This window comes from Anopheles coluzzii, chromosome 3 (genome assembly GCF_943734685.1).
Source record: "Anopheles coluzzii chromosome 3, AcolN3, whole genome shotgun sequence".
NCBI lineage: Eukaryota > Metazoa > Arthropoda > Insecta > Diptera > Culicidae > Anopheles > Anopheles coluzzii.
This window is the reverse complement of record NC_064671.1, coordinates 66,087,136-66,104,711: the sequence shown is the minus strand read 5'-3', so window position 1 is coordinate 66,104,711 and position 17,576 is coordinate 66,087,136. Positions and strand designations below refer to the sequence as shown.

Genomic DNA, 17,576 nt, shown 5'->3' with positions numbered 1-17,576 from the left:
AAACAAACGAAAATCCTCTGTATTCATGCACTTAAAATTATCTATTATTCCTATTGTATAGACTCAGCATTTAATGGTTTGCTTTTCTGTTTTTATGATGTTCCTTACATTTTTGATACTCTCACATATGAAATTGCCTATCATTATAATACCGCGCTCTTTAGTTCAGATCAGACTTGCATATGTTTTCGCAAAAACTGAAAATGATTCTTTCCTCACAAATTTTACTTAAATCATCATTTTTTATACCTTCAGGCGCTCGACATGGTCAAGAACAATTTATTTATTTTCATAGAGACATTGAGCTTAAAAGCTTTGTTTGCTTCTTTTAAACCTAACTTAATATTTGCTCCTTGCATAGCATTCTCTCTAAAGAATTACTTTTTCCTGGGATTACACGGTTTACGAGCACTGTACTACACAAAAAGGGTGATTTCGAAAAAGGTTTTAGGTCATTACATCAAACTCAGCAACATTTTACCTTTGTTCGTAAAACGTAATCAATCAACTTAAAAAGGTTGTAACACTGGGGTGGTTGCCCCACAAAATACACCGCAAGCCGAACAGATTAAGGACCAGAAACGGCCAAGCGCAAAACCTATGCAAATACACAACCATAGAAAGGAATTACAACTTGTTTTACCACATTATAGCCTAATTAGCAGCGTAACGTTTCAAGGAAAGCAAACTCTAGCCTTCCTTCTCCTTCCCCATTTTCCCAGCATCGAATCAGCACGGCATCATGCAATTTAAAACGTCCACATCAACCATTCTACCGAATCAACTCACGAATGATAAATTGATTTGTCACTGTGTCCCACCGCTGGCCGGTCTCGCCGTCGGCAAAAACCTCACTCTTAATATCTGTCATCTTTACGATGGCCATAAAACATAATTAATTATATAGTTCAACCACGGTGGTGACGCTGCGTCGAGAGCTTCGTGCCGTGAAATTATCGGAAAGTCATCGTCTCCCTCGCTTGGATGAATTTAATTATGCCACTTTGCGACGCGCACAGACCGCAACTTCATCGCTTTAACCCGGATGCCGGTGCGGCTTTCGGCTAGGGGAGCAAACCCACCGGCCAGCAAATGGCCAGTCAATTTCCGGCGCTTTTCAGTTGGCAATTAAATAAACACAAAAATGGAAATAAATAGAAGCAAACATCAACTTTCCCGGCACGCCGATTAATCAATTTCCAAGCTGTAGTCCTGTGTTTCTGCGTGTGCAGTGAATCGGAATTACCGGCAAGCCGGAATTTGCTACACTAAACTGTATGCTAATGGTAGATAAGCAGTGTCGGCTCGTGTCAGGCCGTGCGATAAATCAGCCCGGTGAATAAATCTTGCTGAAACAATACACTTCCATCGAAAGAGTGCACGAGCGCACGCCAGGGAAAAACATTTGGTGTGCCTTAGCAAACAAAATGGGCCTGTAAGAAAAGCCTGCGGCTTTCGATGCTCAATTTATACCAGCCACTAGAAGGAGGCGCTTCCGTGTGCAAGTGCTAAATCAATCGAATCGTTTGACATCTTGCGCAAAGACGCACCCGCAAGAGATTTGGCTCTTTTGGCTGCGTGTGCTTACAAGTGGAAGGAAGGAGAACGTACTACGAGTTCGCGATGGTTTGGCGCGATAAACCCATGGGTGCGTAGGAGGACCGCATGATTGGTGGTCCCAAGCATCTCGAACGAAAAATCCCGGATGTGCAATCGGCTGATGTCACCGTGCCGATTGAACTCCCGGTCCCGCGGGCGCTCAGACTTCCAAAGGGTAAACATACACAACACAGGCTCCACAGGCCAACATTCCTTGGCTCTTTCTTCGCGCTGGCGCCATCGAACGACCCGCGACCAACTTTAAATTCTTCAGCCAGCGACAAAAACCGAACCGACTTGAACCGAAATTCTCAACTCTTGCGCAATTCGATCGAATGTGACAACCTTCGAGCTGGCCTGATTACCCAGTGGTTGCAAAACCACACGGCCAAACACCTTGAAGACGGCACACATCATAAACATATTCGTTCGAGCGAGCGTCGTAACATCTTCCAGCCAACCCTGAATGACTTTGGTCGGTAATTAAAAGTTAATTTGAAAATGTAAAACACTAGACCGACCGAACGGAGCGACCCAACCAGCCAGATGTCACCGGTTGGAGCATCATAACGTGGAAAGGACGCTTCAAACACCATTCCCACATGGAAGAAGGAACGCTGGGTCGATTCGTGCAAAATGTCGAGGTCACTTTTGCGGTCACCAGGCGACAGCAGCAGCACCCGCCACAAAAACTGGTTCACTTTGCCGTTCTCACATTTTCGCACACGCAGAGGAACGCGCGAACTACCAAAAACGGCACCAGCTTTCCATCTTTTGCCCTGGTTGGTGGTGAATTATTTGATGCCGGCTGTCCTAACTAAGGGGGGAAATATTTACATAGAACGACAAACCGGAACGCACCACTCGGTGGTGGCAGATCGATGGTTCCCCCCTTCTGGCACGATGAAAATATGGAGATCGCTGGCGCATAGGTGTTCGTTACGATTAATTTGCCGCATTTGTTTGTGGCGCTGGTGCTGCCCATTGTATGCAAAAACCATTCCTGCCTAATGATGCGATATTTATCGCCAGCCCCACTCGGCGAACCCTTGGCGATTATCGAGTTATCGATGCATACGCTTCGGAGCAGATAGATCGTAGATTGCCGAGCCACATCGTAAGTCACCTCGTTAATCTGATTAATGAATTGGTTGCCCTCAAGCCAGAACCAGATCAGTTCGATTTGTGTGATGCATAAGAGAGCCACAATAGAGGGCACCCATTATGGGTGGTGTGATGTTTGTTTGAACACCCCCGTTGAGGGCATGGAAAATAAGCCCTAATTTGTATGTGGCATATCTTGTCCCATTATTGTCACCTTACCAATCGTCTCAGTTTTTTTCTTCTTTCTATTGGAGAGCAAAACGTGTTCTGATGTTCACGTTGCCTTACAGCTCTATCGTGATGCGTGAAACATTAAACGAATGGTTTATGCGTGTCTGATTGTGTGGGTATTGTTTTGGGCGGTCACGTGATTCGCTACCTCCTTCATCTGAGCTAAGAAGTCTTGAGCGCCTAAATGTAGACAACTTGTTTGACAGCACGTGTGCTGTCGTTGCATGCGATGGTGAGACATAGTTTTCTTGTAAACAAAAATGTACAACTGACAAGATATACAAGCAAGCTTTAATTACAAAAAAAATAAAAAGATGGTAAAGATGTCAAAAGAACGGCTATATTATAGAACAGACATGTCAAACATATGGCCTACGGGCCACAAACGGCCCGCAAAGACTTTCAATCCGGCCCGCAAAGAACTTTGGCAGTTATTTGAATGAAGCAGAAATATATTGTAGATTATAAGTTAAGAAAAACGGTTGTGTTTATCCACTAAGGAAGAAGGTTTCAACATTCAGTTTTTATAGTTCAATTGACGAAGTGTGAAGTAAATTATATATTGTTGCTTGTTTGGGAACGTATCCGCGAAGATGGCATTTAGCATGTGTTTAGTAGTTGTTTCTTGTTGGCACCCTAAAGTCGGACTCCCCATTTTTCACCCATTATCTGACTTTGAGGCTTTCTGGGAAGTTCGGAAACCATGTATCGGAATACCACTGTTTTCAATTCATTGATGAGGGTAGTTTTTTAGCTATGGTTCTGCAAAAATCAGGTCGATATGTTTAAAAATCGAAAAAAACAAGCATTTTAAAACGGCGTGAATTGTATGACTTTTCCTTAACAAAATGGCCTCATAGCCAGCCAATATTTGTCGATGTAGTTCTAAAATTTTTAATTTTCATTATTAGTCCGAGGCGTTTTGAGACTGCAGCAATTGTACTTCGTGTGTCGTTTTGCGAAGGCGATAAACGAGGGTTGAAGAACTGTCCAGATAGCCTCAAAGAGTGCATGTATCGGAGCATTGAATATGAATTATTAAATTTCCAAGTAAAGGCAACTGTCCGGCAACTTCCGAGAGGAAGATGCTCAGAAGGATACTTGGCCCCGTATGTGTGGAAAGACAATGGAGGAGCCGCTATAATGACGAGCTATACGAGATGTACGACGACCACACTGTCGTGCAGCGTATCAAGCTCGCCAGGCTCCTGTGAGCTGGCCATGTTGTACGCATGTAAACGGACAACCCAGCCTGTAAAGTCTTTTTAGGCCGTCCACAAGGACAGAGGAGGCGTGGTAGGCGAGATTGCGTGAAGGCGTCCGCCATTAAGACCGGGATAACGGACTGGCAGACTAAGGCGCGATACCGTGAGCGGTTTCGGACACTCTTGAGACAGGCCAAGACCACAAAGCGGTTGTAGCGCCGGATAAATCGATAAATCGAAGGGCAACTGAAGTAAAGAATTAGTAAATTTCATGAACTGCTTTAGCTATTGTATTATTACGTTATATCCATGATTCCTTATTTCTACACAATGAATTATGTATGATAGACAATCTGTTATTAATAGCTTTATTGGAGGCTACTAAAACATATAGGTAAGATTCTAGTCAAAGAATAAGTCCTAAATGATCCCCCACCCCCCTCAACAGTGGCCCGCGAGAGTATTTTTATCCCTTATCCGGCCCGCGATCCAAAACGAGTTGGACATCACTGTTATAAACCTAAATTTCGTCAATTTAAGCGGTGTATATTGACAAATTGCTGCTATTTTCTATTACAAGGACAGCATTTATCTAAAAGAAGGACTCATGTAAAAGGTCGTCAATCCTTGCAAAAACCATCAAACTGGGTTAAAAACATTTAACTGCCTCGTCAATAGCTACGAATAATTCCAAATTACTTTCAAACATTATGAAATGAATTAAGTACAAAAATAAGTTACCAACATCTTTTAGAGTTGCGAATTTTCTTAAACATATCAACCACCATCAGTGAATACTGAATCAGAATTTTTTAGTACATAAAACAAGAAGAAGGTACATGGTAGTAGACCTAGTGCATCATTATTGTTAATAAAAACGAGCGATTGTGTCCAATTTGGATCAAACATGTCTACAATATGGATACTTGGCAATTCCAAGAACTCAACAAATTTATCAGTTAAGTTTTCACAGCCCCTAAATGAATGGTACCGGCCAAAATGTGCAATATAATTTCAAATTTATATTGAACAAAATTGACACTTTTTAAACAATTCTTTAACTACACAAGTTTGCTAACATCCTCCTATACTTTTCATTGGTTTGGTTCATTGCATTGGACAATTGTCTTCGTAACAATGGTTCGTTCGTCACGATGAACCATTAACATGCACAAACCAAGTGCCTTTTAGCATAAAGTAAACTTAGTGAGTGAGTGATATTTTATCATAAACAACTCCTAAAATTAATTATTTGTCAAAAAAAAAACAATCAGAACATTTGCTTTGGCAAGGCATGGCTGCTTCGTTTTCATTAAACTGTGGCACAAGTTTCACAAAATGTGTAGAAAAACGACTGCAACAAACTAAACTTCGTCATATGCTGATCCGGACGATTGACCACATCGTATCACATGGCAATCAAAAATCACTTAGCAAAAAACGATATCAACGAGTAATGGTATTACAACACTTTTCACTCACGTTCTCGTCACATTCTTAGCTCAGTATTGCAACGAAAAGCATGTCCAAAATTGAAAAATTGGCATGAGTTTGCTTGTGTAAGTAATACAGTTTCTGCCACGTATCATACATAGCTTCATACCGGGCTATTGACCTTTGTATTCAATTGTACTCCAACAGCTTAATCACCTTACTATTGGTGCTTTCGACGCATGCATACGAGTTCACCTGCTCCTACACTGCGTGCACCGTGTCCAATATACACATTACCTACGACGGACTGTACGCCTTCAGCTTCATTCCCAACGGAACGGATGCGCTATTTTTGAAAGGTGCTAAAGGGAAACTGGCGGACTTTTCCTTCCTCGAAAGTGCTCCCTATCTCGTGCAGTTTGTACTGGAAAGGTGTATTTTTGGTGAGTTGGTTATACCCGCCTTTAAAACCCCTTCAACGGTGATATTAAAACACGTGTCGGTGAAAACTATTCGATTCAATTCCGGTGGTCAAATGCTCCGTGACGTCAGATTATGTGGCACAACGTTCAAGAACATTCCTGACACAGTTCTGCAACTGTCGGGTGTTGTAAATCTAGAGCAAAGCCATTCACCAATGCGACTCTTGCAGCTAAGTGTACTAAGGCGCATGAACAGTCTCGTCAATCTAAACCTGTCCTACAACAAGATACAAACCATAACGGCCGACTCGGAGGGTGTTTGCTGTGAGAAGCTGGAGTCTTTAAACTTGATTGGTAATTCGCTGAAGCAGTTCGATTTTGCAGTTGTGATGTACATGCCGCAATTTCAGCGCCTTTTTCTCGGCAACAATCAAATCGCAACGATAAGTGTAGAGGCAAATAAGCCCTACACAGGTAAGCAGCGCTTCTGCTCTTGGAAATCTTACTACCTTAAGCGGATTGAAGTAGGTGTGGAGATTCCCAAACCACCGTGCGCGGATTATTTTGCCAAGCTCAACGGAATTACGCTAAACCACAACAAACTGACAACGATCGATATGAGCCTGTTTGAACGGATGAACATGCTGGATTATCTAGATTTAGCGTACAATCCTTTAAAATCTGTGAAGATAGTGAAGGAAAAAGTGCCAATCTCAATCAACTTTGGCCTGCTGAAAGGTGAAGCTGGATATTTATACGACTTACCGCCGGAGGTGTTCACGAGGGTTTAATAAAGAAGCGTTTTGATAGGTACTTAACGTAAATAGGTTTTTTTATAGGAAAAGGGTAAATTAAAGCAACAAAAATTCGATCGAAGCCAATGGAAGTATTCGTTCAGTTTACTCAGTCCGCATGAAGTTTTCGTTCATTTTACTGTCTTCTGACCAAACAGAAGTCATTTTTCAATTGTTTTTTTTTTTTTTCTATTTTTCCACCATGTTTTATTTCTTATGATTGTCATATAGAAACATGCATTGAACTGTATGTCAAGTCTTTTTAACGAACATTCCACTCCAAACCAGTCTTTATTCAACCTCGTCGACCCATCGCTAAAAATCTATCCGGAATACGACGCTGGCTTTGAGCGCTTTTCTCCTCCCTGTTCACTTTTGCCATCTTTTCATCCACACCACCTACCCGTGATCGAGCAGTATCAACCTTGGGCAGGTAAGCATTAACGCTGTCTCCAGGCACTCGTTGACTGGGGCCCGAATTGCTTGGCTTCGGTACCAGCTCGTCGTAGTTGAATGCCTTGCCGAGGTTATTGGGTGTTTGCGGTTCTTCATCGATTGCATATTTGTCATACCTTTCAAACACCACCTTGTCAAACTTGGCCAACTGCACATCGTACACACCAGGCGCAATCTTATTGACAAGCTCATTCAACGGTGCACCTTCCTGCGTTTTAAACTGAGGATGCTCCGTACGCACGATAACATGCCTGGCATCGGTCGGTACCTTCAGTATGATCTCAATACAGCTGCCCATATCCGACGGTGGTGGTGGTGTGGAATGGCTCGGTTTTCCCGGATCATTTTGCTTCTCTGGTGCAACTGCATCAACTGTATCAGTGTCCTCGTCATCATCGACCTCATCGTACACGTCACCGTTGAACGAGGCGGATGTTTTCGGAGCCATCGATGGTTTCACTTTTTCCGGCGAGCCCGTAGTAACGAACGGTGGTCCGATATCACGAATCACTGGTAAAACTCTACTGATGGCAGCTAGCACGTCATTTGAATCGCTCGGAAGACCAAGTCGAGATGGAAACGGATCTGCTTCAAATGGTGGCGTCAGGAAGATATCGGTGAGGGACGATTCTGCCGGTTGTGTTCTAGCAGCAAGTTTGATATCAGGCTTTTCAGATCCCTTCTTAGGTTGCGACTTGCTCGGTTCCTTTCCTGTCTTAGGTGATTGCTTGGGGTCATCAGACTCTTCGGCTGCCTCGTCCTCAGGTTTCTCTGAGCTCACATCGTCTTGTTGATTTTCAGGATCCTCCGATGACTTGGAGTCCTCGCTGGGCCTCTTGTTCTTGCTGTCAGGCTTTTCAGATCCCTTCTTGGGCTGTGACTTGCTCGGTTCCTTCGCTGATTTGGGTGATTGCTTGGGGTCATCAGACTCTTCGGCTGCCTCGTCCTCAGGTTTCTCTGAGCTCACATCGTCTTGTTGATTTTCAGGATCCTCCGATGATTTGGAGTCCGCGCTGGGCTTCTTGTTCTTACTGTCAGGCTTTTCAGATCCCTTTTTCGGCTGCGACTTGCTTGGTTCCTTTCCTGACTTGGGTGATTGCTTGGGGTCATCAGACTCTTCGCCTGCTTCGTCCTCAGGTTTCTCGGAGCTCACATCGTCTTGTTGATTTTCAGAATCCTCCGATGACTTGGAGTCCTTACTGGGCTTCTTGTTCTTGATGTCAGGCTTTTCAGATATCTTCTTGGGCTGCGACTTGCTCGATTCCTTCGCTGATTTGGGCGATTGCTTGGGGTCATCAGACTCTTCGGCTGCCTCGTCCTCAGGTTTCTCTGAGCTCACATCGTCTTGTTGATTTTCAGGATCCTCCGATGACTTGGAGTCCTCGCTGGGCTTCTTGTTCTTGCTGTCAGGCTTTTCAGATACCTTCTTGGGCTGCGACTTGCTCGGTTCCTTTCCTGACTTGGGTGATTGCTTGGGGTCATCAGATTCTTCGGCTGCTTCGTCCTCAGGTTTCTCGGAGCTCACATCGTCTTGTTGATTTTCAGGATCCTCCGATGACTTGGAGTCCTCGCTGGGCTTCTTGTTCTTGCTGTCAGGCTTTTCAGATCCCTTCTTGGGCTGCGACTTGCTCGGTTTCTTCCCTGACTTTTGTGATTGCTTGGGGTCATCAGATTCTTCGGCTGCCTCGTCCTCAGGTTTCTCGGAGCTCACATCGTCTTGTTGATTTTCAGAATCCTCCGATGACTTGGAGTCCTCGCTGGGCTTCTTGTTCTTGCTGTCAGGTTTTTCAGATCCCTTCTTGGGATGTGACTTGCTCGGTTCCTTCGCTGATTTGAGTGATTGCTTGGGGTCATCAGACTCTTCGGCTGCCTCGTCCTCAGGTTTCTCTGAGCTCACATCGTCTTGTTGATTTTCAGGATCCTCCGATGACTTGGAGTCCTCGCTGGGCTTCTTGTTCTTGCTGTCAGGCTTTTCAGATCCCTTTTTCGGCTGCGACTTGCTTGGTTCCTTTCTTGACTTGGGTGATTGCTTGGGGTCATCAGATTCTTCGGCTGCTTCGTCCTCAGGTTTCTCTGAGCTCACATCGTCTTGTTGATTTTCAGGATCCTCCGACGACTTGGAGTCCTCACTGGGCTTCTTGTTCTTACTGTCAGGCTTATCAGATTCCTTCTTGAGCTGTGACTTACTCGGTTCCTTCGCTGATTTGGATGATTGCTTGGGGTCATCAGATTCTTCGGCTACCTTGTCCTCAGGATTCTCGGAGCTCACATCGTCTTGTTGATTTTCAGGATCCTCTGATGACTTGGAGTCCTCGCTGGTCTTCTTGTTCTTGCTGTCAGGCTTATCAGATTCCTTCTTGAGCTGTGACTTACTCGGTTCCTTCGCTGATTTGGATGATTGCTTGGGGTCATCAGACTCTTCGGCTGCCTCGTCCTCAGGTTTCTCTGAGTTCACATCGTCTTGTTGATTTTCAGGATCCTCCGATGACTTGGAGTCCTCGCTGGTCTTCTTGTTCTTGCTGTCAGGCTTATCAGATCCCTTCTTGGGCTGTGACTTGCTCGGTTCCTTCGCTGATTTGGATGATTGCTTGGGGTCATCAGATTCTTCGGCTACCTTGTCCTCAGGATTCTCGGAGCTCACATCGTCTTGTTGATTTTCAGGATCCTCCGACGACTTGGAGTCCTCACTGGGCTTCTTGTTCTTACTGTCAGGCTTATCAGATTCCTTCTTGAGCTGTGACTTACTCGGTTCCTTCGCTGATTTGGATGATTGCTTGGGGTCATCAGATTCTTCGGCTACCTTGTCCTCAGGATTCTCGGAGCTCACATCGTCTTGTTGATTTTCAGGATCCTCCGATGACTTGGAGTCCTCACTGGGCTTCTTGTTCTTGCTGTCAGGCTTATCAGATCCTTTCTTGGGCTGTGACTTGCTCGGTTCCTTTCCTGACTTGGGTGATTGCTTGGGGTCATCAGACTCTTCGGCTGCCTCGTCCTCAGGTTTCTCGGAGCTTACATCGTCTTGTTGATTTTCAGGATCCTCCGATGACTTGGAGTCCTCGCTGGGTTTCTTGTTCTTGCTGTCAGGATTATCAGATCCTTTCTTGGGCTGTGACTTGCTCGGTTCCTTTCCTGACTTGGGTGATTGCTTGGGGTCATCAGACTCTTCGGCTGCCTCGTCCTCAGGTTTCTCTGAGCTCACATCGTCTTGTTGATTTTCAGGATCCTCCGATGACTTGGAGTCCTCGCTGGGCTTCTTGTTCTTGCTGTCAGGCTTATCAGATCCTTTCATGGGCTGTGACTTGCTTGGTTCCTTCGCTGATTTGGATGATTGCTTGGGGTCATCAGACTCTTCGGCTGCCTCGTCCTCAGGTTTCTCTGAGCTCACATCGTCTTGTTGATTTTCAGGATCCTCTGACGACTTGGAGTTCTCGCTGGGCTTCTTGTGCTTGCTCTCAGGCTTCTCAGATCCCTTTTTCGGCTGCGACTTGCTTGGTTCCTTCCCTGTCTTGGGTGATTGCTTGGGGTCATCAGACTCTTCGGCTGCCTCGTCCTTAGGTTTCTCTGAGCTCACATCGTCTTGTTGATTTTCAGGATCCTCCGATGACTTGGAGTCCTCGCTGGGCTTCTTGTGCTTGCCGTCAGGCTTTTGAGATGCTTTCTTGGCTTGTACCTCGGGTTGGACTTGCTGGGGTGTCAGGTTCAGTTCTTTGTTAGGTTTAATCGCTTCTGAATCAACGGAGTTACTTTTCGGAATATTATCTGGTTGCGGTCTTCTATTTGGCTTGGCTAACGTACTTGGTTTCTTGTCTGTTGGTTTCTCTACTCTATTTTTCGGCTGTGGTTCATCAACTTGGTTTGACTGCTTTTCAGAGCTTGGTACTTGCTTCGGCTTAGATGCCGGTGCTGACATTGCATCACTGGATGGTTGTGGGAACGGTTCTTGAGCAATTGGAGACTTTGCGCTTCCTGCAGGTTTCTTTACTGGCCTTCTAAAGGAACTTGGATCCCTCACATTAATCAGACGATTACCCGTTTTATTAGGAGCATCAGCTGGCACCGCATTTGCAGATTCTTTTTTCGATTGAATCGCATCATCTCTTATGTCGCTGCTTTCCATAGGTTTGTCGCTTTCTTTCGGCCTGCTCGCCCTTTCCTTCCCATCATAAGAAGGCGCATTCCTCTGCGGTTCATCCTCACCATTGCTACTCTCGAAATCCTTCTTTATCTTTTCGGCCATATTCTTCAAACGTCCCAGATCGCCTTCCTCCGTGCAGTCGACGGGAAATAATTCAGCAGCTGGGCCATCCTCACCGTTCCTAAAATGGTAAAAGTTTCGTTGATTGTTATTGATTTTTCGCTTGGAAGCTGGCCGGAGCGTAACGCTTGCCTAAATTGTTGCAATTTGCGCTCTTACCTCAACAGCTTCAACCGTTCCCGTGTCATTTTATCCGGAGCAGATAAACTCACACTTCGGTACCCAGACCCATCGGCCAAATAGTGTGTGACAAACATTTTTCCCTGCCCATCGACGTAACCGTAACATCCCAGCACCGCTCCGTCAATAGTTTTCTGATGCTGAAACTGTGTTTCTCCCTTGCGATCTGCTTTCCTGTAATCAGCTTTCCCTAGAAAATAGCAATGCGAAAAGCATTATACCATTCTACTGATGCTTTTATCACGATTTTCCTGTTCATTTAATTACCTCCACGGTATGCCCGTTCATCTCTCGCTTCGGCGAAAAGTGCCAGCAGCGATAGCAGCAGCTGTAACAGAATGAAGAGTGATAATTGATAATTAATTAGATTTGTTTGGCTTTCAGTTTATCTTCATGGTTTGTTTAATTTAAACTAGCTTGCTTGGCACAATGAACCAAAGACTATTTGCCCAATTAGTGTGAATAACTCATTGAAACCCAATGTCAATATCTGAAAATATTTTCACAACTATTACTCCCAAACATGTAAATACATTATTAGAGCATCATCAAAGTATAAGATCCTAATCATTCTTAATGAAGGATCGCATAATACATAATAACTTATTTATTTATTTATTTATTTATTATTTTTTAATTAATGCATATACAACAAGATCCAATAGGACATTACCCACATTACCCGTGATTCAAATATTAATACGATCATTAAGAATTACTCACTACATTGGGCTTCTCTTGTTAAAAATCGTTTAATTTTATATCAACATTCTTCTTTCAATTTGAGACTATGCTATATTCTAAAAAAAACCTTTCAAAACATGGCGTAGAAATACGCAAATCGAAAAGCTTATCGCCTTTTATTCGTGCCCGATTCGCTTAACTCTGATGAAAGCCCCTAATAAGTTTATGCACCCAAATTTTAAAGAAGTATCATTAGTATGTCAAATATTTAAATCATTTCTACAACATTGTATTAATTATTCTGTGCAGTGTTGAATGACCCGAAAATCCATAATGGATTGTAGCAATGGTCAAGCTAAGAGGCTTTAAATAAACAAGATTATATTATTAAAAAAAATTACAACGAAAATAGAGCCAAATCAAGTCGAAACTACCTTGAGCACCTTTTCTTTTTAGAACTTAATTACTTAAAAAATACAAAGATTTACGACTGGAACAAAATATAGATAATTCCGCAATAAATCAAGCCAAACTTATATTGCATAGATAACTATTAATTTTAATGTGTTTTGTTTGTTTTTGAAGTCGTTAAGAACCCCAACATAAAAGATGCAATGGGAAGCGATTCACATATCCTTCTTCTTTGCTCCCGGTTGAGCACGTCGTGGCTTACATGGCCACGGATGATGCAATTCCTACTAAAGGTAATACAATAAAGAGCTGCTCAAAAGGACTCACAGTGCAATAAATAATCCACGTCTACTCATCTTGGAATACACTCGCTAGCTCATCAATCTGCAGCTTACAATTTGCCTCGCCTTGAGCCATACGTTGTTTAGAATATAAACATAAAACCAAAACCTGTAGTAATTCCTGTCATAAAAGCAGACGAAACAGGATGTCCTGCTGGAAAGGTCACGCTACAGAAGATGTTCGACCAAAGAGTCAAATTGTTAAATGGCTGGCAAGAATACACCACGAAACTAATGGGACAGTGCTGTTTTCCATTTTTTTATGCAAGCTCACGTTGTGAAAGATGCGCAGAACTATTATTTCGAGAATGTGATGATGATAAAAAATTCAAATACCATGCTTGTTATCTGAGAGAAGAATTCATCCTCTGACATCATCATGATGATATCTTGGGAATTTAAAGATAGTTATACTATTGGAGATCATCGTGAGTGTCCTACAAACACATATACCTTTCCCAAAAAAACACCATTTCTGCTAAAGTTCATCTTTATCACGTATGGTTTGAACTCTCCGAAAGACATCACCATTTCACAATGCACACGTCTCGGGGTTTTTGAGTGCGCTAAATCACTATCGCGTAAATTAATACACCGTCCAGCGCGCGGGCGATCGTTGGATTTGCATTCCGCACAAACTTACCCATCTGCAGTTCAGTCGCATCTTGATCTTGACTCGTGGAACGACGTAGACGTTCCTATTATAGCACTGAGCTCACACTTAACACGGGCACACACTCACAGTAGCAAACAAAAAAAAACTTGCCCCAAATCCTCCTGGCCCCAAACCGAACACTGCACCGGTTTCAACTTCTCACCCAACTTGTTCACAAAACGCTCCCCGAGAGCGTTGTTCCGCCACTGCTCCAGGAGTTGCTTATCGTTCGAGCGCTTCTGCCGAACTGACTGCCGGCCGGCAGGATCACCATCGTTTTGATAACTTTCAAACACACTGTGCATGCAGTTCTGCTCCCCTCCACTCCCCAAATCAAGTCGATCAGGTTTTTACAATATCTTCTTCAGTATAATAAAAAAACACACAACAAAATAGCATAATTTAGAGCCAGAACAACCCAAGAGCGCAGGTTTTTCCAATTTTTATGTATCCTTTTTCCTGCCACGATCACGCGTCGTGACGTTTCTCCACCGACTTGAAAGCGCAATTTATTCTAACGACCTTACCCCTGCCGACCCTGAACCCTGGCACGTACAGACGCTGGGAGGTAACCGAAAGTAAGACGAAAGCAAAATTCTCCAAAATTCTCTACCTTCCTATGGTTCGCACTAATACCCGATCGGTGCGGCAACAACCGAAACACGCCACGCCGTGTATCTGCCCGGTACGATCACACGACGTATGGACACCGGGGCCCCTGATGCTGTGCCTGCAACGCCGAGTCAAACCGACCGATCACACCGTATGGATGGACCAGTTTTTCCACCCCATGCCTGGCATGTGTGTTTCACCCTTTCCCCTAGGAGGCCACTCATCCGATGGGTCTTCTTCTGGCCCCAACAAATCCAAAGCACCACTCTGAAGAGTTTATGGTACAGTAATTTATGAACGGTCATTTACCGCGAGTTCGCTTTTCGATACCAGCGCCAAGAAATTAGGAAGATAGCGCACGAAGGATTAAATTCACGCAAAAAAGATCTCTACCCCTTTTTCGCCTACTTTGACCTGCGCTTAGAACGGTCGATCAATAATCGCTCGTGTTCTATAATGTTTTCAGCAACTCTTCCTTCTTGCTAGACAACTTTACTGCCCTGACATCACCTTAACAAGCAGGAGTGAAAAGAAGAAGATTTATTAGCATTATTCATAAAGCACCTGTTTTATTCTTCTATTTTTTGTATCGATGGCACCAGGTAGAGTGTCCTGTTACACACGCTGTGCTTTAGTTTGTTGCTTTTGGTCGCGGATAGGGAGCTGCCCAGCGCCTGCCGTGATGGTAGTGGCAGCGGTGCATCAGCTGGTTTCTTCGCTGGGCGATCGTGCCTTATCACATCGTCGCATTGCGTGATCGCATTTCGTTGGAACTGAATCGTTTGCAGAAACAGGGTGATCCTCGTGTTTACTCTGAATCTTGTTAGTGACAATAATGAAATAAACTGATGAAAGAAGAATAAATCATACATAAGTTAGTAAAAACTAAAGCATAAATAAACCATTTTTTGGAATACGTTAAATAAACCTAAATCTTTTATAAATACAAAGAAAACGTATTCACAGCAGTACAGAACATGAAGGACATAATGAATTGTAGCATAGTATGCATAACAAAGGGAAACGGCTTACTTCGTTCATTAAAAGAGTTGTAACAAGATGGACAAGACATGGAGAAGACATGAATGAAGATAGACATATCAAGAGATTAGCTAAATTAACCGTTATTAGGTTCTGCTTTTAAATGAAGATTCTTTGTTTTATAATCACTATTGCTTCGAAAACACATAAAACTTCATTTTCAATTTCTTCTTCATTTACTTAATCTTTATGTATTGTTTATTTATTCAAAACATATTTTACCTTCTTCGTTTGCCCGCAAACAAATTGCTTTTGTTTCAACCATACTTACCGTTATTCGCGTAAACTATGCTACCTTGCTCGCTGAAAATGGGCAGACATAATTTATTACTGCCGAGAAAAGTTCTCGCCTGATCAATATTTGCTCTTTTGCCCCTTTTTTCACGTTTTACGCCTCCAAACTTTGTCTACCTCCCGCCTCAAAAGATCAAGAAACTTTGCTCCGGTTTGCCACCCTGTGCCATCGATCGAACCTTTATTGTTCTTTTTTCTCTCCCTTTTTTGCATATAAAGTTTCGCTTTTTTGCTTTGGCTCTTTCGCTTTTATCGTTTCGCTTTCTGCTCATTATGCATTCGAGCATTTTTCTTCGGCCACCCCCTCGACCCGTGCAACAAATTCTGATCTTCTCTCCTTTCGCGCGCGTTTATGTGCGGTGCGCAGTGGTAAGTAGTAAGAAAGAACCGAAACCAAACTTTTCTCGACATCTCTCCAAACTGCATTAGCATATTGCCTTCGTTTCGTGGTTGTTTTTGTTTTTTTTTCGCTTCCCCCTTTCACGCGCCGGCTATGCGTGTGTAAGAACTTTCAGAGACATCTTCCACGCCGCGCTGAGAGTTGTGTCGTTCTTCATTTTATTGGCGATACAGCATTAGTGCTGCGAGCTTCGTTTCACTTAACACGCTGGCTGGCTGGTGATTCGATCGTATAACCCCGTTGTCGATATATTTCTGCTCGGTTTGGTTTGGTTGCTTCGTTCATTTGACCTGATCCTTTGACATTTCATCTTCGCTGAGCTGAGATGTTACTCAAACTGGTTGGTAAAGTGTATACTCCTTATCATACTATCAGACAACATTTGCACACCACGCTGGTTGCTTATACATCCTGAGAGCAAAGTGGATTGGAAAAATCAAAGAACAACACAAAAAAGTGGTTTTGTTTTTGTTGAAATCAAGGACCTAATCTCAAACTACAAACCGTAAGAGAACGGAATACGGTTTAGTTCGTTTTCGCGTTCTTCTTGCCTTGCTTTCATTTCGCATGAAAATGGTTATTAATTAGAGGCCATTAGCTATGTAGAGCAATATAAATTACTTTGACTAATTTGCATTTTTCCAAAGAAACGGTTCGATGTTGTTAGCTTGTTTGTTTACTTCATATACCTATTTATTCCGTTTTATTTGAGATAATCATTGGAATAGTTGTTTCAGTGCATCTCACATACTCATATATAACCAACAATAAATAGTAAAGCAGTAAAGCAAATCATAAGTTACAGATAAAATAAATATTGAATAATAAATACTCATATTTTATCCCTTTTTCAAAGAGTTAATTAAGTAGACAGTTGTCCCCATTATCTGATCTAACTCGGAAAGACAATCACGATATCACGGTTCTAATTAAGTTGCTCCGTCTTTTAACTCTCTTCTTTTACTTCCTGTTGCTTATTCGTTCTTGCGGCAGACGCTTCCACATCCAATGTTGATTGAATTTATGTTGAGCAATATTGTGCAAACTCAATTACCAATCTGCCCATTTGACCGATCGTTGTCGTAGCGCCGATAGGATATTCAGCAACATTCTGTAGAGAAATCTTGATCGATACAAAAAACTATACATACAGTATAGAAAAACATCCTCGTTTTTTTTATTTCATCCGAGAACTTTTCCAAGTTTAAGTTAGCAGATAAAAGTAAAAGAAAATCAGAAATGTAATGCAATGACGATTTCCTTCTCCTGCCCTGAATCCAAGATCTCCTGCAGCATTACATAGTAGATTTTTCATCATAAAAACTTTCTAATAAAAACGAGTTTCTAATTTTCAATAAATATATTACTCTATTTATTAATACACAACAACTATTTTCTCAAAACCGTTCGGCATCTGAAAGTACAGAAACGCAATAAACGCAGCATGTCGGTAAAACG

The 17,576-nt window shown here is 43.0% G+C and overlaps 2 protein-coding genes across 2 annotated transcripts; one reads left to right on the top strand and one right to left on the bottom strand.

The window, feature by feature from the left end:
* Positions 1 to 5,610: 5,610 nt before the first annotated feature.
* LOC125907346 (uncharacterized) lies at positions 5,611 to 6,786 on the top strand. The gene is made up of 2 exons (XM_049608974.1): positions 5,611 to 5,698; positions 5,781 to 6,786. The coding sequence occupies exons 1-2, from the start codon at positions 5,685 to 5,687 to the stop codon at positions 6,784 to 6,786; spliced, it is 1,020 nt and encodes a 339-aa protein (XP_049464931.1). The 5' UTR covers positions 5,611 to 5,684.
* A 260-nt stretch (positions 6,787 to 7,046) lies between these two features.
* Positions 7,047 to 14,047, bottom strand: LOC120958354 (serine/arginine repetitive matrix protein 1-like). Its single transcript, XM_049608973.1, has 5 exons — positions 13,760 to 14,047; positions 11,948 to 12,008; positions 11,660 to 11,870; positions 8,669 to 11,561; positions 7,047 to 8,110 (listed from the first exon to the last, which is right to left on the bottom strand). The coding sequence occupies exons 1-5, from the start codon at positions 13,778 to 13,780 to the stop codon at positions 7,085 to 7,087; spliced, it is 4,212 nt and encodes a 1,403-aa protein (XP_049464930.1). The 5' UTR covers positions 13,781 to 14,047; the 3' UTR covers positions 7,047 to 7,084.
* Positions 14,048 to 17,576: the final 3,529 nt, after the last annotated feature.

Bases quoted from the DNA above. Each gene is read 5' to 3' on its own strand.
- LOC120958354 (XM_049608973.1), bottom strand. From the start codon at position 13,780: ATGCGACTGAACTGCAGATGG. The intron at 11,871-11,947 runs GTAATTAAATGA...GCTATTTTCTAG, and splicing joins TGAACGGGCATACCGTGGAG to GGAAAGCTGATTACAGGAAA. The intron at 8,111-8,668 runs GTATCTGAAAAG...CAGCCCAAGAAG, and splicing joins GCAAGTCGCAGCCCAAGAAG to GGATCTGAAAAGCCTGACAG.